General features: G+C 49.0%; 1 protein-coding gene across 1 annotated transcript in view; it reads right to left on the bottom strand.

The window, feature by feature from the left end:
• Positions 1–25063, bottom strand: part of ATP8B3 (ATPase phospholipid transporting 8B3) — a 1018530-nt gene that overhangs the window by 533796 nt on the left and 459671 nt on the right. The window contains exon 12 of the mRNA XM_073686335.1: positions 24656–24849. Within this exon, the coding sequence (XP_073542436.1) occupies positions 24656–24849 (194 nt within the window). The remainder of the gene's footprint in view (positions 1–24655; positions 24850–25063) is intronic.

Genomic DNA, 25063 nt, shown 5'->3' with positions numbered 1-25063 from the left:
TGGAGTGCCTCGAAATTTTTGGTAGGCATTGCACTCACTGTATGCCCTATAACTGTGTAGCTGAACTGCTCCTTTTGGTACAGAAACATATCCTACAAGACATGTGTGGTAGACTGACCTGATATTGATGTGAATGGTCCCTGTTCCTCCTGCTCTTTCTCCTTTGCCACCACCTCATCCATCATTCATCACCTGAAGCTTTGTTTTAATGGGAGTCATAGAACTGGGATAGTAGCAGGAAAACATCCAGCAATCCTCGGAGGAGGTAGGATATGCGCCAAAACGCTGACCACCTCAGGCCTAGCCGCTACTACATACATGTGCTTGCATTCCAAGGAACAGAAAGCTAAGGAGATGGATGGCCTCATGATCATGAATAATTTACTCATTGTGTAGGAGGCCGACCACTGCTGCTGTCTACCTTCTGAACTTTGTGTTGAAGCCTGATTGACCCAGGACCCGCAATCCTCTATGTCTGGAGGACGTGTTGCATCCCAGTGTCCAACTGTGTCCCGGCTTCCACAATATTAACCCAGTGTGAAGGCGTCAGTCAGATAGACCATCCCTGGCCACATTCACTTGTCCACGTGTTTGTGATTAGGCTGTCCTTCAAATAGGGGCTGTTATGATCTGCTACAAGAACTAAGGAAAGATAGGAAAACTGTCCCTACAATAGGACTAAGCTGATTCCCTACGATGCAGCGGGCAACCTGTTCCTTGTGAACAGACCCGCCTTCATCCTCAGCTAGTCTGAACGCAGACCTATAGATATAAGGGAGGGGTCTCTAAAAGTACTAAGGACTGGGACAAAATTGGACACCTCCTAGCAGAAGTTGTAGCGGAGCAAAAAGACAAACAGACAAAAATACTTAGAGGTCCTAGGACCTAGCAAACTATAGAGATAGGTACAAAGCACCTGGCTAGATTAAGAGTCAAAGAAACACTGTAGTCCAGCAAAGCCAGAAGGGCAGAGCTGGAATAAATAGGCAGCAGGTCACGTGACCACAAAATAGAAAAAACCTAACAGGAGGGTTCTAACAGGGGCGGCTGGGGACCGTCTATGGACACCCGGTCGCCCCCAGGCGGCTGGGGATCGAGTATGGACACCCGGCCGCCCCCTGGCGGCTGTGGACCGAGCGTGGACACCCCGTCGCCGGGCGGCTGGGGACTGAGTATGGATGACATGGTGGCCGGCGTCTGCCTCCACATGCCTAAAAGGCTCAATTTCAAGTACAAGCAAGCTAGCAGTATGGTATTGCAGCCTGGGGGTGGGTGGGTGGCAGGTTGCACACTTACATTCCAAGAAAACAAAGCAGATGCTAACTTCTATCATCATCATCATGCTCCTCACCTTGGCACTCTCAATTCCCCTGATGGAGAAGCCAGGACCCGCCGGAGGAGTCTGGTTCTCTGGTGGGGTCGTCCAATGCTGCCCTAAAGCATGCCAGGCTAAGAAAAGTGTAGGGGAAGTTCCCAGGAGAAATAGGGGCGGCTGGGGAGCGTCTATCGACACCCGGCCGCCCCCAGGTGGCTGGGGACCGAGTATGGACACCCGGCCGCCCCCTGGTGGCTGGGGACCGAGCGTGGACACCCGGCCGCCGGGCGGATGGGGACTGAGTATGGATACCAGGTCAACGACGCAGCCATGACATGGTGGCTGGCGTCTGCCTCCACATGCCTAAAAGGCCCAATTTGAAGTGCAAGCAAGCTAGCAGTATGGTATTGCAGCCTGGGTGTGAGTGAGTGGCAGGCTGCATACTTGCGCTTGCATTGCAAGGAATGGGAGAGGTACAATTGAACACTGCCCTGGGACAAGGACTTGCACGGGGATAGTTGCAAGTCTGCATCTTCTGATGCGGCAAGGATCACTTCTGATGGGCACACTTTTAGGCAGTGACCTGGGTGTCAAAGATGCTTCCAGGGGTCTTCCCCATTGTAACGGGTCTGGGAGGCGGAACCTCTGAGCTACTATACAAGGGGGCGGTCCTTGTAAGGGAGCGGGTGGTGACCAGGCAGGCAGTCACAGCAGGTGACCGGGACAGTCTCTAGAAGAACGGGCAGGAGGTCACGGCAAGTGACCGGGGCAGTCTCTGGATGAACGGGCAGATGGTCACGGCAAGTGACCGGGGCAGTCTCTGGGTGAACGGGCAGATGGTCATGGCAAGTGACCGGGGCAGTCTCTGGGTGAACGGGCAGATGGTCACGGCAAGTGACCGGGGCAGTCTCTGGGTGAACGGGCAGATGGTCACGGCAAGTGACCGGGGCAGTCTCTGGGTGAACGGGCAGATGGTCACGGCAAGTGACCGGGGCAGTCTCTGGGTAAAGGGTTGGTACGACCTGTGGCGGCTGATGGTAGACGTGAGCTCCCAGGTGAGCAGGCGAGAGTCTCTGGATAAACGGGTGGTCACAGCATGTGACGGCGGAGCCTCCAGGAAGACCAACAGACAGGCGGCAGATGAGCGCTCCCAGGTGAGCGGGCAAGCTGGTCCTTAGACAGACTGACAGAAGTAGTAAGGCAGACCGTCGGACCTCAGGCTAGCAGGCAGGTATAAGACAGCAAGCTGGTAGGAATCTGGCAGGTATCTGGCAGGTAACTGGCAACGGGACCTGAGGGCTGAAGCAGAGTAGTGAACAGTGCAACACCATTGCTCGGGCACCTCCATTTTGGAGGAGGTGCCTTATATATGGTGAAGTCCTCCGGCCATTGGCCGGGGACTCCTTAGGACGGCGCGCGCGGCCCCTTTAAGAGGGAGGGAGAGCGCGCGCGCCCTAAGCACAGTGGCCGGGAAGGAGCACGCGCTGCCAGCAGAGCGGGAGGAGGACGCCGGGCACGGAGCAGAGAGGTGAGGGAAACAGCGTCCCTGCCTAGCAGAGGGCAGGGACGCCGGTGCTACACCCATGCTGTTCCCATGTCTTTTCAGCACTGTATGCATGTGTCACATAGCACATGGCCAGATAAGATTGTAAAATGTTAAAATGACATTTCCTGGTGAATGCATTTGTCACGGTTGAAAGCAATACAAAAGTGCAAAAACGCATAAAAAATGCTACTTGTGAACATAGCCCAAGGTGTGGAGGAGTATTTTTGTTTTTGGTTATTTATTTTACCTTATACACAAGTCTTTACCCTGGAAAGGAAGTTCCTTAACATATTTCACAGGAAAACCATTTCAGTTTTGTTTTTGAACGTTTTATTATGAGCCCGTAAAAGTGGTTTAATACCTCTGACCACGTTGTTGACAACAGTGACCTGGGGGTCAGAAATGCTTCCTGTCGTGATCCCCATGCTGTCCCCATGTCATTTGAACACTGTCACTATCGTTTTGGGCACTTTTTAGGCTTTCTACAGACTGCCGGGGGTACCGCCACAAAAATGCTCGGGTCTCCCATAGACTAACATTGGTCTTGTTGCTCGGGTCGAGCACCCGAGTATCACGGTGAGCTCGGCCCGAGCTTCGAGCACCCAAGCATTTTAGTGCTCGCTCAACACTAGTCCCCACGCGTTGTAACTCTACACTGCAGATTTTGGGAAGGATTTGTGAGCAGAAGAGGGCAGTTGTTGAGTACCAGCATCAACAAGGCCATTGGTATTCAGTTCAGACTCCACACATAAGACACACATAAGACCTCAGGAGTGGACATGGATGTCAGACATATGTACCATCCTCCAAAACTTTGAGGACTCCACCAAGATGGTGATCGGCGATGACGCCATAATTACTGTCACCATCCCACTTCTCTGTCTTCTGAAACGCTCTCTGCTCACAATCAAAGAGGATGCATTGCAGGCAGAGCACGATGACATGGAGCAAGGAACCATATTGGGTGATTACACACAGCCCAGACTCATCTCATCCGAACATGTTTTGGGTGACAATGAGGAAGAGGAGGAGGAAGAACAGGAGCTAGTTTCATGCGCTATAGACGGTACTACATGCACAACTGTCATACCGTCTGTTCAGCATGGATGGGCAGAGGACAGAGAGGAGGAGGAGTAGGAGAGCATGGTCAGTCATCCTCTTGGTGAAGACACGGAAGTCTTGCCTGTTAGCAGTCTGGCACGCATGGCTGAGTTTATGTTACGCTGCCTTTCCCATGACCCCCGCATTCTCAAAATTTTGGGTGACAGTCATTACTGGTTGGTGACACTTCTAGACCCACGCTACAAGGAGAACTTTATATCTCTTAATCCTGAGGCGGACACACCACATGGCCAGATAAGGTTGTAAAATGTTAAAATGACATTTCCTGGTGAATGCATTTGTCTTGGTTGAAAGCAATGCAAAAGTGCAAAAACGCATCAAAAAGGCTACGTGTGAACATAGCCCAAGGTGTGTAGGAGTATTTTTGTTTTTGGTTATTTATTTTGCCTTATATACAAGTCACTACCCTGGAAAGGATGTTCCTTAACATATTTTGAAGGAAAATCCATTTTGGTTTCGTTTTTGTATGTTTTATTGTGAGTCCGCAAAAGTGGCATAATACTCTGACAACGTTGTTGACAGTAGTGACCTGGGAGTCAGAAATGCTTCCAGGGTTCTTCCCCGTGCTGTTCCCATGTCATTTGAGCACTGTTCCCATCGATTTGGGCAATTTTTAGGCCCTCTGCAGACCGCCGGGGGGAGCCGCCTGAAAAATGCTCGAGTTTCCCATAGACTTACATTGGTCTCGTTGCTCGGGTTGAGCACCCGAGTATTCCAATTTGCTCGACTCGAGCAACGAGTACCCGAGCATTTTAGTGCTCACTCATCACTACAAGCAACCTCTTCCTCTGATGACCTTAACTCGTCATCACCCCTGTCTGGTTCCCAGATTTTGTCCAACACAGAATCATCATCATCATCATCCATGATTTGGCTGATAGGCACCTCTATGTATGAAGTGGCAAATGCTCCCCACATGCCCCCTTCCTACATTAATTCCCACTCCAAGGTTTACCCTGACTCAGGTACTATTACCATAGACGTGTGCTTTAGGGGACTTTGAGGCAGAATAGAAAAAGGTGTCATTGACAGATTGAAAATTCATTTATGTACTATGTAGTGTTGAGCGAACATGCTCGACACTGCTCGGTACTCGCCCGAGCATCACGCTACTCGGGATGTTCGGCGAGCACCGAGCATTTCCGGGTTACTGGGCGGGAGCTCGGGTCTCCGCCCTTCATGTTTGGCGCTCTTTACAGAGCCAATGAACATGTAGGGATTGCCAGCCAGTCACTGTAATGCTGCAACCATGTTGGTTGTGGGCATTACAGTGATTGGCTGGCCGCACAGCATCACCTCGAGTATTTAAAACCGGGCGCCGCCATCTTGGACAGAGTCGCTCCGGATTAGACAGTGTAGGGACAGCGCTGCTGATTTAGGGAGAGATATAAACTGCGAAATAGTTAGTGTAGGGTCTGTAAAGGCTGCCAGAACAAACAAACAGTCCTTTTCAGGACTAATATCCATCCCAGATACCAGGCAGGCAGGCTGTATAGGAGACACAGTGGTTATACCAGCAAACGCTGCATTACAGTCCTGTGTGCTCCTGTTGCTGAAACTGCTGGACTTAGCACCAGGTGTCGGGGGCCAGGAAAAATCCTTTTTTTTTAATCTAAATCCTCCTTTTTTTTTCCTCCTTCACACTGTACAAATACCTGTCTTATTAACCTTTTGGTGTGTCGTCCCCCCCCCCAAAAAAAAGCGTGTCTCTGATTTTTCAGACACAAATATAACTGTTGAAAATAGTCTGGTGTAGGCTAGAGAAACAGAAGTGTTGTTTTGCACTTCCACGGTTCAAACCTCTGTATTATCCATTTTGGGCCATTTGTATCTAAAAAAAAAACCAGTTTGAGTGTGTCGCTCACTGTTCAGCCGCAAATCTATATATTTTAAAAAGTCTGGTATACCCCAGTAAACAATAACTGTGGTTTTGCCATCCCACGGTAAAAAATCTCTATTATTCAGGTTTTAGTATTTTTTCCGTAAAGAAAAACAGTAGTGTCTCCTGACTGTTGTGACACAAAAATATATCTGTTGAAAATATTCTTGTGTAGGCCCGACATCCCAGTGTGGTTTCGCAGTTCCATGGGTCAAATCGCTGTACTATCCAGTTTTTGGCCTTTGGTATCTAAAAAAAAAGCAGTTTGAGTGTGTCGTCCACTGTTCAGCCGCAAATATCTCTATTTCAAAAAATGTGGTATACCCCAGTAAACAATAACTGTGGTTTTGCCATCCCACGGTAAAAAATCTCTATTATTCAGGTTTTGGTATATTTTCCGTAAAGAAAAACAGTAGTGTCTCCTGACTGTTGTGACACAAAAATATATCTGTTGAAAATAGTCTTGTGTAGGCCCGACATCCCAGTGTGGTTTCGCAGTTCCATGGGTCAAATCGCTGTACTATCCAGTTTTGGGCCTTTGGTATCTAAAAAAAAGCAGTTTGAGTGTGTCGCTCACTGTTCAGCCGCAAATATCTCTATTTAAAAAAGTGTGGTATACCCCAGTAAACAATAACTGTGGTTTTGCCATCCCACGGTAAAAAATCTCTATTATTCAGGTTTTGGTATATTTTCCGTAAAGAAAAACAGTAGTGTCTCCTGACTGTTGTGACACAAAAATATATCTGTTGAAAATAGTCTTGTGTAGGCCTGACATCCCAGTGTGGTTTCGCAGTTGCAAGGGTCAAATCACTGTACTATCCAGTTTTGGGCCTTTGGTATCTAAAAAAAAAAGCAGTTTGAGTGTGTCGCTCACTGTTCAGCCGCAAATATCTCTATTTAAAAAAGTGTGGTATACTCCAGTAAACAATAACTGTGGTTTTGCTATCCCACGGTAAAAAACTTCTATTATTCAGCTTTTGGTAGTTTTTTCCGTAAAGAAAAACAGTAGTGTCTCCTGACTGTTGTGACACAAAAATATATCTGTTGAAAATAGTCTTGTGTAGGCCCGACATCCCAGTGTGGTTTCGCAGTTCCACGGGTGAAATCGCTGTACTATCCAGTTTTGGGCCTTTGGTATCTAAAAAAAAAGCAGTTTGAGTGTGTCGCTCACTGTTCAGCCGCAAATATCTCTATTTAAAAAAGTGTGGTATACCCCAGTAAACAATAACTGCGGTTTTCTTCTTCCACGGTTCTAATCTACTCTTTATTACCCTTTTTCCATTAATAGTGCAAGTGTAAGCTATTTTACTTCATTTACAATGGGCAAGGTGCGTGGCAAGGGACGTGGAAGTGGACGTTCTGGTGATGGTTTGTGCAGAGGACGGGGCCGTGGCCAAGGTGAAAATGTGCCACAACCAACAGCCACATCTTCTCGCTCCCACTTCTTGACAGAATTACTAGGGAAGCACAGAACAACACCAGTATTGAGAACTGATCAGTGTGAACAGGTTATTAATTGGATAGCAGATAATAGTTCCAGTTACCTGGCCACCATCACCTCCGGTCTGTCTTCCACACGGTCAACTCTTAGTAGCCGTGAGTCTCGACCGCATACTCCTCCTCACCCTGATGCTCCTTCCTCCCACCATGCCGAGTGTCGTCAGACAGCAAGTGATCCCACACTTGGACACTCTGAAGAGCTGTTCACTGGTCCATTTCCATATTTGGGCCCCTCGCCTGATACGCTTGAAGTGGTGGAAGAGGAGATCCCATGTTGCGATGCCCAAATATTTGAACAGCCACGGCCACAGGAAGTCGACGTTGGCAATCTGTCACAAGAGGTGGACGATGACGAGACACAATTGCCAGGAAGTGAGGAGGAGGATCGTGGTGCGCAAGTGGAAGAGGAGGAGGTGGTGGATGATCTAGTAACTGACCCAACGTGGAAGGAGGACATGCAGAGAGAGGCCAGCAGCACACAGGGGGAGGGAGGCAGAGTACCCCAACAGGCAGGAAGAAGCAGTGTGGTGGCCGCAGACAGAAGGCAGGCAAACGTTCCCTGTAACACCAACACGAGCGACGTTGCCAGTACAAGCGGTAGGTCTTCCAGAGTCTGGAATTTTTTAAAGACTCTGCTGATAACCCCAAAAAGGCCATATGTTCCACCTGCCATGCCAGCATCAGCAGGGGTGACAAAACTACCAGCCTGACCACCACCAGCATGATCAGGCACATGGCAGCAAAGCACCCGACTTTGTGGGGCGAAACCCAGGGTCCACGACCAGTGTCAGCGGGTGTCACCACTGCTTCTTCCACTGTTGTGCGTGCAATAGAACCCCCTGTTGTGTGTGCAAGGCAATCCCCTGTCCATACTGCATGTAAAGATGCTCCCTCCTCTCAGTCTTCCCTTGTTATGGCAGTTTCTCAAGAAACAGCATCAACGTCCATGTCCACCTCCCACCGCAGCATTCAATTGTCCATATCCCAGACCTTTGAACGAAAGCGGAAATTCGCAGCTAACGCCCCACAGGCCACAGTCCTAAATTCGCACATTTCACGACTGCTTGCGTTGGAAATGCTGCCTTTTAGGCTGGTGGAGACGGAAACCTTCTGCAATCTTATGTCGGTGGCCGTCCCTCGGTACTCGGTCCCCAGCCGACACTATTTTGCCCGGTGTGCCATCCCCGCACTACACAAGCACGTGTCCCAAAGCATCTGCCGTGCCCTCAACAACACAGTTACTGGGAGAGTCCACCTGACAACGGACACGTGGACAAGTGCTTGTGGCCAGGGACGGTACATCTCTCTGACGGCACACTGGGTAAACATAGTGGAAGCCGGGACGGGACCCAGTCGGACCTTGGGACGGAACACATCCTCCCCACACCGAGGATTGCGGGCCCTATGTGAGTCAGAGTTGCCCCCACAGTGTACAGCTCCTGCACATCCTCCTCCTCCTCCTGCTCCTCATGTTCAGCCTCCATCTCAGATATCACCACATCAGTTACAAGCCGGAAGCATTGCAGTACTGCCTCCGCCAAGCGGCAACAGGCTGTGCTGAAACTCATAAGCTTAGGTGATAAACCTCACACTGCTTGTGAGTTGTGGACAGCTGTGAAAGAGCAGGCAGATCTGTGGCTGAGACCGCTGAACCTACATCCCTTCATGGTCGTGTGTGACAATGGCCATAACCTGGTGGCGGCTCTGAGGCGAGGTGAGATCACACACGTACCATGCCTGGCTCATGTCCTTAAACTCGTGGTTCAGCGGTTTCTTAAATCGTACCCCGAGTTGCCAGATCTGCTCGTGAAAGTACGCCGCCTGTCAGCTCATTTTCACAAGTCGGCTACAGCTTCCGCCGCCCTTGCTGTGTTGCAGCAGCGTTTGCAGCTTCCGGCACACCGACTGGTGTGTGATGTCCCCACACGTTGGAACTCTACCCTCCACATGTTGCAAAGGATTTATGAGCAGAAGAGAGCAGTTGTGGAGTACCAACTGCAACAAGGCCGTCGATATTCAGGTCAGACTCCACACATAAGACCTCAGGAGTGGACCTGGATGTCTGACATATGTACCATCCTGACAAACTTTGAGGAGGCCACCAAGATGGTGAGTGGCGATGACGCCATCATTAGTGTCAGCATCCCACTTGTCTGTCTTTTGCAACGCTCTCTGCAGAGAATTAAAGAGGAGGCATTGCAGCCAGAGTATGATGAGATGGATCAAGAAGCCGTAGCGGGCCATTACACACAGCCCAGCCTCATCTCATCCCAACGTGCATTGGGGGACAATGAGGGAGAGGAGGAGGAGGAGGAGGAAGAACAGGAGCTGCTATCATGCGTTGTAGACGGTAGTACCTGTACAAGTGTCATACCGTCGGTTCAGCATGGGTGGCCTGAGGACAGGGGGGAGGAGGAAGAGGAGGAGGAGGAGGAAAGCATGGTCAGTCGTCATCTTGGTGAGGACACGGAAATCTTGCCTGTTACCAGTCTGGCACTCATGGCTGACTTTATGTTACGCTGCCTTAACCGTGACCCTCGCGTTGTCAAAATGTTGGGTGACAGTCATTACTGGTTGGTGACACTTGTAGACCCCCGCTACAAGGAGAACTTTCACTCTCTTATTCCTGAGGTGAAGAGGTCTACAAAAATGGGGCAGTACCAGAAGGCCCTTGCTGCAGAACTCTTAAAAAAATTCCCATCTGAACACGCTAGCGGCAGAGGTCACAGTTCGTTGCCCAACCAAGGCGTACAGGCGAGAGAGATGCAACTCCAATCCAGCAGAGGCAGGGGAACACTGTCAACGTTCTGGGACAGTTTTCTGACACCCGCCCAGCTTACAGGCCCTGAGGCGCGGGGTACTCTCACAAGGAGTGGAAAGTTTCAAAAGATGGTGAGGGAGTACCTTGCCGACCGTACCAGCGTCCTCCGTGATTCCTCTGTGCCTTTTAATTATTGGGTATCCAAGCTGGACACTTGGAATGAACTCGCTCTGTATGCCTTGGAGGTCCTGGCCTGCCCTGCCGCTAGCGTGTTATCGGAGCGTGTTTTTAGTGCCGCTGGGGGAATTATAACTGATATGCGCACTCGCCTGTCAACTGACAGTGCTGACAAGCTGACCCTTATCAAAATGAACAAGGGCTGGATTGGGCCAGACTTCTCATCACCACCAAATGACAGCAGAGTAACATAAAGTCAAATCCACTGTGTTATTTCGGGAGGTGTATTCACATGCAACGCTTCACACCCACACATGGGTATACGCTTCCTCGTTTCGGCTGTTTTATCTTCTTCTCCTTATCCTCAGCCTCCACCACCACTATACCACCAGGGTGCCAAAATTGCAAGTTCCTCCGTCCTTATTTTTGGCAGCTTTTGCTTGCAAGGCATAAGCAAATACTATGGGACACCCACTTCCCAATAATGGGACTTATGTTTGTAATATGCTGTACTGCATGGCTCTTGTAAGGGGCATTGCAAGTTGCTCCGTCCTCATTTTTGGCAGCTTTTGCTTGGAAAGCATAAGCAAATACTATGGGAGACCCACCCCCCAATAATGGGACTTATGTTTGTAATATGCTGTACTGCATGGCTCTTGTAAGGGGCATTGCAAGTTGCTCCGTCCTAATTTTTGGCAGCTGTTGCTTGCAAGGCATAAGCAAATACTATGGGACTCCCACTCCCCAATAATGGGACTTATGTTTGTAATATGCTGTACTGCATGGCTCTTGTAAGGGGCATTGCAAGTTGCTCCGTCCTAATTTTTGGCAGCTTTTGCTTGCAAGGCATAAGCAAATACTATGGGACACCCACTCCCCAATAATGGGACTTATGTTTGTAATATGCTGTACTGCATGGCTCTTGTAAGGGGCATTGCAAGTTGCTCCGTCCTAATTTTTGGCAGCTTTTGCTTGGAAAGCATAAGCAAATACTATGGGAGACCCACTCCCCAATAATGGGACTTATGTTTGTAATATGCTGTACTGCATGGCTCTTGTAAGGGGCATTGCAAGTTGCTCCGTCCTAATTTTTGGCAGCTTTTGCTTGCAAGGCATAAGCAAATACTATGGGACACCCACTCCCCAATAATGGGACTTATGTTTGTAATATGCTGTACTGCATGGCTCTTGTAAGGGGCATTGCAAGTTGCTCCGTCCTAATTTTTGGCAGCTTTTGCTTGCAAGGCATAAGCAAATACTATGGGACACCCACTCCCCAATAATGGGACTTATGTTTGTAATATGCTGTACTGCATGGCTCTTGTAAGGGGCATTGCAAGTTGCTCCGTCCTAATTTTTGGCAGCTTTTGCTTGCAAGGCATAAGCAAATACTATGGGACACCCACTCCCCAATAATGGGACTTATGTTTGTAATATGCTGTACTGCATGGCTCTTGTAAGGGGCATTGCAAGTTGCTCCGTCCTAATTTTTGGCAGCTTTTGCTTGGAAAGCATAGGCAAATACTATGGGAGACCCACTCCCCAATAATGGGACTTTTGTTTGTAATATGCTGTACTGCATGGCTCTTGTAAGGGGCATTGCAAGTTGCTCCGTCCTAATTTTTGGCAGCTTTTGCTTGCAAGGCATAAGCAAATACTATGGGACACCCACTCCCCAATAATGGGACTTATTTTTGTAATATGCTGTACTGCATGGCTCTTGTAAGGGGCATTGCAAGTTGCTCCGTCCTAATTTTTGGCAGCTTTTGCTGGGAAAGCATAAGCAAATACTATGGGAGACCCACTCCCCAATAATGGGACTTATGTTTGTAATATGCTGTACTGCATGGCTCTTGTAAGGGGCATTGCAAGTTGCTCCGTCCTAATTTTTGGCAGCTTTTGCTTGCAAGGCATAAGCAAATACTATGGGACACCCACTCCCCAATAATGGGACTTATGTTTGTAATATTCTGTACTTCATGGCTCTTGTAAGGGGCATTGCAAGTTGCTCCGTCCTAATTTTTGGCAGCTTTTGCTTGCAAGGCATAAGCAAATACTATGGGAGACCCACTCCCCAATAATGTGACTTATGTTTGTAATATGCTCTACTGCATGTGACGCGCCCCCTGGGCCGTGTGTACACGTGTGTGGGATACCCGGTGCCGGGTCTCTGGGGTCTGTAGTCTCCGTGGCGGTGACCTGGTCCTGTGGCTCAGGCTGGTCAAACCAGTGGCAGTCTTTCTTAGGTTTTGAGGTTAATTGTCTGACTGCGCCACCCGTGGATTGCGGTCAGGGAGTACCACCGCTGCGAGGCAGACCGCTGAGGCTGGTGTTGTGTGCGCAGCAGAGAATGGGATAACTCCCCACGGGAGGAGTATAGCCTCAGGGCAGTGAGTGTGGATGATGGGGGTGATGGTGCACGAGCGCAGCAGGAACGACTCAGAGTCTTTGCTGTGCAGTTAAGGGTCTTTACTGATGATTATAAGGTAGACCCTCCCGGGAGTACTGGCTAGCATAAGAGGCCTGGTCAGTCTGTGAGCAAGCAGGAGTTCCCCTGGCCAGGTGGAGTTGTAGGCCTCCCCGTCTGTCTGCACTCTTCCTGGCTACCTTGCTGTAACCTCCCACTTGCTCTCCGATGTAATATCTCTATTACTGTGGTGACCAGACCCCTGGGGTGCCACACATGGCTCTTGTAAGGGGCATTGCAGTTCCTCATAATTTTTGGAAAGCCTTCCATTCACTGCTTAGGCCAACAGTGCACAGGAGACCCAGTTGCTATAAATGGAAAAAAAGGTTTAGTTAACGCCCTCTGACCTCCATGTCATTTCCAAGGGGCATTGGAGTGCCTCGAAATTTTTGGTAGGCATTGCACTCACTGTATGCCCTATAACTGTGTAGCCGAACCGCTCCTTTTGTTACAGAAACATATCCTACAAGACATATCTGGTTGACTGGCCTGATATTGATGTGAATGGTCCCTGTTCCTCCTGCTCTTTCTCCTTTGCCACTACCTCATCCATCATTTATCACCTGAAGCTTTGTTTTAACGGGAGTCATAGAACTTGGATAGTAGCAGGAAAACATCCAGCAATCCTCGGAGGAGGTAGGATATGTGCCAAAACGTTGACCACCTCAGGCCTAGCCGCTACTACATACATGCGCTTTCATTGCAACAAAACAAAGCAGATGCTAACTTCTATCATCCTCATCATGCTCCTCACCTTGGCACTCTCAACTCCCCTGATGGAGAAGCCAGGGCCCACCGGAGGAGTCTGATAGTCCGGTGGGCTCGGCCAATGCTGCCCTAAAGCAGGCCAGGCTAAGAAAAGTGTGGGAAAGGTTACCGGGACAAATAGGGGTGGCTGGGGACCGAGTATGGACACCCGGCCACCCCCTGGAGGCTGGGGAGCAAGCGGGGACACCCGGCCACCAGGCGGCTGGGGACTGAGTATGGATACCAGGCCGCCGACACAGCCATGGCGTGGTGGCCAGATTCCGCCTCCACATGCCTAAAAGGCCCAATTTAAAGTGCAAGCAAGCAAGCAGTATGGTATTGCAGCCTGAGGGTGGGTGGGTGGCAGGCTGCATACTTGCGCTTGCATTGCAAGGAATGGGAGAGGTACAATTGAACACTGCCCTGGGACAAGGACTTGAATGGGGATAGTTGCAAGTCTGCAACGACAGGTGCAAGGTGGGAGGCATCTTCGCATGTACCATGAACAGGGGTTTGGCATGCACACACTACAGCGGAATAGGCTCTCCTTCCCACTAAATGCACTGGGGAGGGCACAGTTAATGTTTTGGTATACGCGCTTAATCTTATGTATAAGGCACACCAGGACAAATAGGGGCGGCTGGGGACTGAGTATGGATACCTCGCTGCCGAAGCAGCCATGAGGTAGTGGCCAGCTTCGGCCTCCTCCAAACTAAAAGGCCCCATTTCAAGTGCAAGCTAGCAGTATGGAATTGCAGTCTGGGGGTGGGTGGGTGGCAGGCTGCACACTTACACTTGCATTAAAAGAAAACATAGCAGATGCTAACTTTTGTCATCATCATCATGCTCCTCACCTTGGCACTCTCAACTCCACCGATGGAGAAGTCAGGGCCCACCGGAGGAGTCTGGTTCTCTGGTGGGCTCGTCCAATGCTGCCTAAAGCAGGCCGGGCTAAGAAAAGTGTGTGGGGGGATGTTCCAAGGAGAAATAGGGGCGGCTGGGGACCGTTTATGGACACCCGGCTGCCCCCAGGCGGCTGGGGACCATGTGTGGACACTCGACCGCGGGGCGGCTGGGGACCGAGTATGGACACCCGGCCGCCGGGCGGCTGGGGACTGAGTATGGATTCCAGGCCATCAACACAGCCATGACGTGGTGGCCAGATTCCGCTTCCACATGCATAAAAGGCCCAATTTCAAGTTCAAGCAAGCAAGCAGTATGGTATTGCAGCCTGGGGGTGGGTGGGTGGCAGGCTGCATACTTGCGCTTGTATTGCAAGGAATGGGGGAGGTACAATTGAACACTGACCTGGGACTAGAACTTGCATGGGGATAGTTGCAAGTCTGCATCTTCTGATGCTACAAGGATCACTTATGATGGGCACACTTTTAGACAGTGATCTGGGAGTCAGAGATTCTTCCAGGGGTCTTCCCCATGCTGTTCCCATGTCTTTTCAGCACTTTATGCATGTGTCACACAGCACATGGCCAGATAAGGTTGTAAAATGTTAAAATTACATTTCCCGGTGAATGCATTTGTCATAGTTGAAAGCAATACAAAAGTGCAAAAACGCATAAAAAATGCTACTTGTGAACATAGCCGAGGGTGTGGAGGAGTATTTTTGTTTTTGGTCATTTATTTTAACTTATACACAAGTCTTTTCCCTGGAAAGGATGTTCCTTAACATATTTCACAGGAAAAAAGTTTCACTTTCGTTTTTGAACGTTTTATTGTGAGCCCGTAAAAGTGGCTTAATACCTCTGACCACGTTTTTGACAGCAGTGACCTGGGGGTCAGAAATGCTTCCTGGGGCGATCCCCATGCTGTCCCCATGTCATTTGAGCACTGTCACTATCGTTTTGGGCACTTGTTAGGCTTTTAAAAGACTGCCGGGGGTGCCACCGCAAAAATGCTCGAGTCTCCCATAGACTAACATTGGGCTCGTTGCTCGGGTCGAGCACCCGAGTATCACGGCGAGCTCGGCCCGAGCTTCGAGCACCCGAGCATTTTAGTGCTCGCTCAACACTAGTACTATGTTAACTATTATGGCTGTGGAGGAGGAGGTGGACTGTGCAGAATGCTAACTCGAGCTGATTGTGTCTCTGTCACAGACTACATCATCCTGCTGTGATTGAGCTGAGGGATCGGACATTTTTCCATCACGCCCTCTGCTTCCTCCCCAATAATCAACTTGCCAGAGTTTGCAAAGGAGGCCAAATGTAATTTGCTTTTGGCACTACTACTGCCAGGACAGTGGCTGCAAGCAATACCGGTGGTGTTGGAGTGACTGCTAGTGGCAACCACATACTTATCCTTGATATTAGGCTTTTTTTCTATCTTTCTGCCACTTCCGTCAGCCATGCCATGTTTGGGTTTAGAATATATTTTGGACAAAAGTATAACATTTAATTTGTTTATAAACTTTGTTAATAAACTTAACCAATTTTTGGTTTAAAATTCTCGCACCCTTGACAAAAAAAATGTAACCCTAAATAAAGAGGTCGCAACATAAATATATGCACAGAAAGTAATTTGAGGCAACAATCCGCAGCATTGTTGTGGTGCCTGTGATTGTTAAATGTGACTAGTCAAACAATTTTAAAACCTTAAAGGGGTATTTCCATCTCCAAGATCCTATCCCAATATGTAGTAGGTGTAATAATAGTAATATTAGCAAATACCTCCAATTAGAAATGTAGTATATTTTTTCTGATTCACTATCTCTATTTCCTCATGTGCAGGTGACGCGCCCCCTGGGCCAGTGTTGTTGGGGATACCCGGAGCCGGATCAGATGGGGGTTGTAGTCTCCGAGTGGCTGTGACCCGGTCCGTGCCCAGGGTGTCAAGCTCAGTGTGTGGCAGTCCTTATGATGTTACTAGTTCTTTGTGTCGACTACGCCACCCGTTGATTTGCGGTCAAAAGGCCGCCGCTGCAGCAGGGTCCACTGAGGCTGATGATGTGAGTGCAGCTTAGGTAGTATAACCCCCAACGGGAGGGGTATAGCCTCAGGGGGTCAGTTGCAGAGGATGGGGGTTGTGGTGGTGCAGCGGGGATGGAAATGAGACTCAGAGTCGGGCTGTGCAGTTCAGGGTTTGTTTACTTACTGCAGTTGTTCTGGTCACTCCGGCCTTAAGTGACCACCCGAGCCGTGCTGCGTCCACCAGGTCCTGGACTCGGCCAACCCCCAGGTGATTCTGGAGCGTGGTCCTGAGCTCCCTTTCTGTCCTGTCCTCTTCTCTGGCCTTCCCACCAGGGATCCACCTATGTCCGGCTCCCTCGGGCCTCTTGGTGGTAAACCCTTGTCTCTGGGTTCCCTGACCCTATTCCTGGTCTGCCTTCCGGGTGGATTTAGTGGGTGATCGTGGCAGATCGGTCCTGCCCACGACCTCCGGTTCCTGGCTAAGGTGTGCGGTAGCCTCTGCCAGCTTGGGATCCGGTACCCTGTTGCCAACTCTTCACCCTCTGGTCTAATTTGGGCTCTTGGAGTTCCTTCTTTCTCCCCCTCTGGGTCTTTCTTTCTCCTCTCTCTCTCTTGGCCTTGGAGCTGCTCTTCTCCTCTGCTCTGACAGACTGACCTCACTCTGCAAAAGACTGACTGACCCTGATCTAAGATGGTGCCCACCTTATATACTCCCTCTATGTGTGAGCTCAGGTGACCAGCACCCAATGAGCTCCTAGCTTTACCCAGGCTGCTCCCCCTATCTGCCCCTACACTACTGGGATGTTCCACCCCCCTCCCACTCCAGCCAGGAACAGACACTGTCGTACCTGCACATTTCTCTAGTGGGAGTACCGTCGGTCTGTTCCTCGGAAATGGGATGTGTGTAGTGCATGCAGCTAACTGAGCTCAGTTCCACACTCCATCCTTACCCGGGAGTGGAATACCACACCTCTGGGTTGAGGTGCAATACCCCTGTAGCAGCCGAATCCTCAGGGTGCTACATTCCCCCCTGGTAAATCACAGCACGTCCTCGGGCTGTAAGATATAAACATCCAAAAACATACATTTTTTTTCATAAAACATAAACATATAAAACTTATAAAACATCATCAGCAGCAATAAACTTTTCATATAAACATTCTTGTTTCTGGTTCCTCCGGTCACGGTGCAACTTGTGACCGGGTAAAGTGCGACAGTCTCTCTTGGAATAAACACGGTTTCCTATAAAACCGGTAGGGGGCGCTTTAGGAAGCGCAACTATATACAAGGGGATATGGCCGCTCTCAGTCCTCGGCCAGGTATTAGGAAAGGAATGACCGCTCTCAGTCCTCGGTCAGTGGGAATAGGGACACACGGGATTAACAGTTCACTCTTGGCTGGTCCCAACGGGGAACATATTTTAAATAAGTAACAGTTCTTGGTACCCCGACGGGCAACTTTATACAGTCTCTCTCTACCGTACTTCAACGACGGCGTCCTCCTGCTCCTTCTTTGTGGTTGGTTTCAGTTTCAGACCCGTCCGGGTCCTCTTGCTCCTCCTCACACCGCAGCTCCTCCTCCGTCAGGCGATGCACATGGAGGGCGTAGGGTCCTTTGGCACACTTGTGCCGGGTGAAGGTGACCTCGTCCCCTAAATACAGGTCACGACCTCTGTGTCCCTCCGGTAGGTGGGACTCAACGTCTCTCCTGGTCACGAAGACGTCGCCTGGGGTGCGGTGATCCCTGATGAAACCCCACCCATGCTGCAGATTGAACTTTATCACAGTCCCGATGGTACGGGGACCATGCGCTGCACGGGGGTTTCTCCTGGTCCGGCTCTTCTGCTCCGCGCTCCTTATTTGGGCTTGTTGTTCCCGGACCCGCCTCTCTCTCCGCTCCCTCTCAAAGACCTCGAGCTGCTGGCGGCAGCACTCTGCACGCTCCGCTGCGGCTGCCCGAGTCTCCTGAGTGAACCCCATGAGGTCTTCTCCGGTGGGATCCCACTCAAACTGGGTCTCTTCTAGCGGGGGCGAGATCCTCTTCATGGGCTTTGGAGCCGGGATCAGGGGTTCGCACATGGCCCTAGCTTTTTTGCAGCTCCAGCTGGATGTATTCCTGGGGCCATACGAAGGGCTGCCCATCCGGGCACGTATGCTGGGCGAACAGGTCCTCACCCAGGTGCGGTACTTTAGGTGTTATGGGCGCCGTGGTGGTAGCGGCGCCCGGGTTAACCAGGCCTTGCGACCAGGCCTGGGGCACCTTGAAAGTAAAGGGCACCGTAAGAACGGCGGCGCTCTGTGTTACTTGGCCCTGCTGCCAGGCCGGTGGCTCCGCGGAGGTAGGGGGCGCTGTTGGTATTGCGGCGCCCGGGGGTACTAGGCCTTGCGACCAGGCCGATGGTACTTCCTGCTCGGCCACGCTCGGGGTCGAGGCGTGTGACGTCACAGGGGTCGCGGCTTCCGTTTGAGGCCTAGTCTGCGGCGGTGACGTTGCAGCGACGGGCACGGCAGGGGGTACTTCGGGCTCTGCGACGGGGAGCTGGGGCAGGCACGCGGTTTCCCGGCTCGGGGTAGTGACGTCCCCTTTACCTGCCTCCATTCGTTCGGCTCCCTTCTCGGCGCCGTCTCCGGCCTTCAGTCCTCCTGCGCCATCCTCAGAGGCGGTCTGTCTCCTCGTCTCGGGTGGCGTGCTCCGCTGACGAGTCTCGGTCCGCTGGGCCATCTCTCGGCTCCACTCCGCCAACGTCTCTCGTTGCACCCTGGCCAACCTCTGTGCGAGGCCCTCCAGCGCGGTCTGTGCACACTCCCGGTCTCGGGGGAGCTGTGCTAGGATCTCCAGCAGGCCTTCTGGAGTGGCGACCTGCAACAGGCTCCTGACCACTGGGTCGGTGCTGCCTGGAGTGGCGGCCCGCATCAGGCTCCTGACCGCTGGGTCGGTGCTGCCTGGCTCTCCCTCCATCTCCGGGTAGGCTCTCTCTGGACTCTCTTCCAGACGTCTTGTCTCCGGGTGCGCTCTCTCCAGACTGCTCCAGGCGACACCCATCTTTGTTCTCTTGTTCTGTCTCCGCCCACATCGAGGGTGGTCCCGGGGCAACTTCAGTTCCAGGGGCAGTTCTCTCACGCTGATGGACACTTCCAGCATCACAGTCTCTGTTGGTGGGCGCGGTTTCCGCTTTTGGCGCCATTCTTCGACCTGGCCCACGATGGGAGGTGGCCTCTTGCCACCCTCTGGCACGCCCATAATGGCGTCCTCTCTTCCAAGGCGGGAAATCTTCTGGAAATGGCGGGAAAAGGCTGCAAATGGTGGGCAACCGGCGGGAAACGATCTGTGATGGGGCCCGATGGCGGGGACCCTCCGGAACCGGCAGGAGACTTCTTTTTGAGGTAACGGTGTACTTTTCTTCAGGCACGCAGTACCCGGTTGTTGCGGGCACGTAATCCTGCCGACTACGCCAAAGTTGACGCGCCCCCTGGGCCAGTGTTGTTGGGGATACCCGGAGCCGGATCAGATGGGGGTTGTAGTCTCCGAGTGGCTGTGACCCGGTCCGTGCCCAGGGTGTCAAGCTCAGTGTGTGGCAGTCCTTATGATGTTACTAGTTCTTTGTGTCGACTACGCCACCCGTTGATTTGCGGTCAAAAGGCCGCCGCTGCAGCAGGGTCCACTGAGGCTGATGATGTGAGTGCAGCTTAGGTAGTATAACCCCCAACGGGAGGGGTATAGCCTCAGGGGGTCAGTTGCAGAGGATGGGGGTTGTGGTGGTGCAGCGGGGATGGAAATGAGACTCAGAGTCGGGCTGTGCAGTTCAGGGTTTGTTTACTTACTGCAGTTGTTCTGGTCACTCCGGCCTTAAGTGACCACCCGAGCCGTGCTGCGTCCACCAGGTCCTGGACTCGGCCAACCCCCAGGTGATTCTGGAGCGTGGTCCTGAGCTCCCTTTCTGTCCTGTCCTCTTCTCTGGCCTTCCCCACCAGGGATCCACCTATGTCCGGCTCCCTCGGGCCTCTTGGTGGTAAACCCTTGTCTCTGGGTTCCCTGACCCTATTCCTGGTCTGCCTTCCGGGTGGATTTAGTGGGTGATCGTGGCAGATCGGTCCTGCCCACGACCTCTGGTTCCTGGCTAAGGTGTGCGGTAGCCTCTGCCAGCTTGGGATCCGGTACCCTGTTGCCAACTCTTCACCCTCTGGTCTAATTTGGGCTCTTGGAGTTCCTTCTTTCTCCCCCTCTGGGTCTTTCTTTCTCCTCTCTCTCTCTTGGCCTTGGAGCTGCTCTTCTCCTCTGCTCTGACAGACTGACCTCACTCTGCAAAAGACTGACTGACCCTGATCTAAGATGGTGCCCACCTTATATACTCCCTCTATGTGTGAGCTCAGGTGACCAGCACCCAATGAGCTCCTAGCTTTACCCAGGCTGCTCCCCCTATCTGCCCCTACACTACTGGGATGTTCCACCCCCCTCCCACTCCAGCCAGGAACAGACACTGTCGTACCTGCACATTTCTCTAGTGGGAGTACCGTCGGTCTGTTCCTCGGAAATGGGATGTGTGTAGTGCATGCAGCTAACTGAGCTCAGTTCCACACTCCATCCTTACCCGGGAGTGGAATACCACACCTCTGGGTTGAGGTGCAATACCCCTGTAGCAGCCGAATCCTCAGGGTGCTACACAGGCACTGCAGGACCTTAGGTATCTATGGTTACGTCCACTGATAAAGTGACAGTTAGTTAGCTAGTTGCTAGTGGTCGTAACCGTGGATACTGTATTGCCTGCACATGAGGTAAGTGGCATAGCGAATCAAAAATACTATACTACATGTCTAATTGGAGTTATTTGATAATATTATTAATATTATACCTACTACATATTGGGATAGGATCTTATAGATGGGAATACCCCTTTAACTTTTTATTGTTGTCTTTTTTTATTTACTTTTTTTAAAATAATTATTTTTAACCTAAATGAAAAGTAATTTAATGAAACCTAAAATGATAGGCTGTGAAGTTGCTACAGGTAAGTTCATGACCGGTAACAGCAACAACTGCAGTATGGTCTTGAAATATATGGTACCTAGCGTAGACAATTAAAACAACTATTCCAAAAATAAAAATAATCTTTTTATGATAAAGATAAAGAAAAATACGGCGATGTGCCATAACAAGATTGGATGGGAGCAGAAAATGTAGGTAAAATCACTTCCCACTGGCTGTTGCATTCAGATGGCATGTGTCAACATCTAATATTAGGCTATTGGAGCAATGAAGTGGGCGCAACAAATTATTTAAAACATTGTGCACACTTCAGTAGGTAAACACTTGTATTTAACGTTTCAGGATTAGTGAAATGTTGCATCTCAAAACACAGGGTTCACACTTTCATTTACAGATAGAAACAAGCCTTGAAATCAGAATTTGGATTTAGTTGTAAAATCTGCAATGAGTGGTTACTACTACCCGTGCTTGCTGGCACTGTGGGAAAACAACGACAACAAAAAAAAAAGATAGCTATTAAGGTGCTGTTGCTGCAGTATATCACAGATGTATTAATTCACAGTCACATTGAGTGGTGATGATGTTCATTGTATACACTTTAATCCTGGATTTCTATTCACAGACTGATACAATCACTCCCATTTCAATCTGGTACATCAGCACTGAAATAGTACACAAAAATTGCATTAGGTCTTTATGTAACCCTAACCTGTGTGCTCTGACCTACTATCCCTACACAGTACAGCCATAAAATTGCATTTCTTAGCAGGCATCTATGTTTTATACTGCCTGCGATAGCCCAACTGATTGGCTGTGCTACACCATGTGATTAAATTGCTTCAGGGCATTATTGGAAAGCCATGAATTGCGGATTTCAGGAAATTTAACTAAAATTTGATCCTCCGCGGCTTGATCCGCTCACCTTAGAGGAGTGATGTGTGTCTATCCCTCAGATATGACTTACATATCTAAGATGAAAATACCTCTTTAAAGGGGTTAACTTGTCTTTTATCTACAGGAGTTCACTACTACCTTGTATCCCAGCTTCTTGCAGTGTGCTCCTGGTGATTAACAGTTTAGACCAGCTGTTGGCCTGAACTGTGCACTCTCTGGTTCTGGGTTCTTATAGGGACAAGGGTCATCAATCAGTTCTCTCTTACAATTTTAATATGTTTGTCTATCAAAAAAACTCTCTTTTTAAGAAAAATACTCGGTAAAAGTTACGTTTTAAATCCCCAATTTTGCTATTTTCTGACAAAACTATTTGTGTGGATATTGGAAGAGGTCCTGAGGGATCTTTACTATGATTTGGCACCTTTATATATTTTTTGCTTAACTGCACTCTGGTTCTGCCAACAGAAGGCTGAGTGCAAGGATACTGAAGATGGTCAGCTAGTTTCAGAGCAACGCTTATAAGATCTATAGCAAAGAGCTTTCAAGAGCTGCACTCCTTACCTAGAAGACCAGCCACTATTGATAGACTAGCAGAGGTGGCCAGTAAGCTAGACAATGAGCAGTAAACTATAAATTTAAATTTTTAAGAACTGAGAGGATTGTTAATAAGAGCACTTTGCAACTTCACCCGTTTATGACATAACTAACCACTGACTAACTAATGGATGACTCAATTAGTGGCTTGAATAAAAAATTAAGATAGCAGACTCTTGATGTTGTAATGTTAAAAAAATGTGCAGCAAATCATAATGTATGGGTAAGTTGTTCCTTTAATAATAAAGCTAAATTATATGTTAAAGGGAACCTGTAACCTCAGAAAATGCTATTTATCTGCAGATAAGGTTAATCTGGAGATAAATAGTGTTACAATACTGCCTGACCCTTTGCTGAAAGTTTGGTTATTGTGAGAAAATGAGCTTATTTCTTCTCAGAAGCTGCTGTTTTTTGGTCATTGGGTCGTGCACGGAGTGGCTACAGTCACTGCTCACCCTACTGTTGACAGTCAGCTCTGCAGCACATCTGTGCAGAGCAAGCTGTCAATCAAAGCTCTGGGGAGTGCTTACACCTGTCAGTCACAGAATAGCAAGGCGGGCTGTGAGCAGTAACTGTAGCCACTCACAGCACTGAAAGCTGTCATCTCTCAGGACAAAATAAATTAATTGTCTCCTGGAAGCCGCAATTTCAATAACTCCACATCTGCAAGTAAATAGTGTTTTCCAAAGTGACAGGTTCCCTTTAAGCTGGGAGAGAGTTATTAGATAAAGATTCACATTAAATGAATAGTACCAAGAAATTAGATAATCACGAAATATGTGAAGTTTGTAAATAATTTGTAAAGTATGCAGATGTTAACTTATAGTTAAGTTAATATCTATGTCTGATCAAATTAACATCATATTCTTGAAAGTTGGTGAAATTGCAATGGGATGGGTGATTATTTGATGGAATTGTGCTATGTTGAAGCTGCTCTGCTTTGACATTTTTCAATAAGCAATGCCAGATTTTCTAAATAAATTTAAATTTAGTCATTTTATATTGGATAGTATTTTGTTTCCGATATTATGGAAGAACTTTAAGAACTGCAGCTACAATTTATGTTTTCCTAATCAATGTGGTTAGATCCTTGAGAAAGGACAAAAACTGCAGGGTACTACAATCTAATAATTTCCCATAGCATAGCATATTTAAAGGGAACCTGTCACATGAAAAATGCTATTAACCTGCAGATATTGGGGTTAACCTGCAGGTTAATAGCATTCTGAACCTGCTCTGCAATGACACTTAGATCCCCGGAGGAATTAACTTTATTCCTCCCGGTAGTGTTCGGCTTTCAGACACGGCGCCGGCGCAGGTTCACTCACCACTCTGTGTAGAGAGCGGCGTCTGTAACCTCCATGACTGAAACCTGAACGCTACTAGGAGGAATAAAGTTCATTTCCACCCGGCAGAGGGGGTCTAAGTGCTGGCGCCGACTGGATAAGAACACTATTAACTTGCAGATTAACCCCATAACTGCAGGTTAATAGCATTTTTTCACATGAAAGGTCCCTTTAGGAAAGACATAATATAAAATAATGAGCACGTTGGTGAAATATTACTAAAACTATAATTTTGGGCAATGATGCCTGAATATATGATCTTCAAATGCTCTCTGTTGTTGACAACATTATTTTAGTTTCCACTACAATTCCATGACTTTGTTTAGGAAACACAGGAAGATCCAACATATTTTAGGTGTTATTTGTACAGTAGTTCAATTCTCATGCTCCTGAATATCCTTACGTGATATACATTGACATTGGCACAATGGTGCTCATCAGTATTGTATAACCCCAGAAAACAAGGAAGGCACTGTAAGCAGAAGTTGTGTTTGCAGGTAAATTCGGTATGTAACTGTGTTTTCCTTGGAACCACTTTGTCCAAAAACCTGAAGCGATGGCCAACGACACAGTAAAGGTAATCAAAATCACAAATACCTACAAATTAAATAAACAATTTTAACATCAAAAGATATGAAATGTTTGCAGAATTTCAAGGGTCATGTTATAACAAATGAATGCATGACTATATAGTAAAACATAAAATTATATAAAGTATTACATTATAAATTAAAAAGATAATAAAAACAAAAGCTCCTAATAAATTAAAGAAAAACTCCCCAGTTCAATGATTGATGGATTTAGGCACTTA

This window comes from Phyllobates terribilis, unplaced genomic scaffold, assembly GCF_046119375.1.
Source record: "Phyllobates terribilis strain yellow unplaced genomic scaffold, ASM4611937v1 Scaffold_1__5_contigs__length_1240528914, whole genome shotgun sequence".
NCBI lineage: Eukaryota > Metazoa > Chordata > Amphibia > Anura > Dendrobatidae > Phyllobates > Phyllobates terribilis.
Note: the sequence above shows the minus strand (reverse complement) of the source record. Positions and strands in the feature narration are given on the sequence as shown.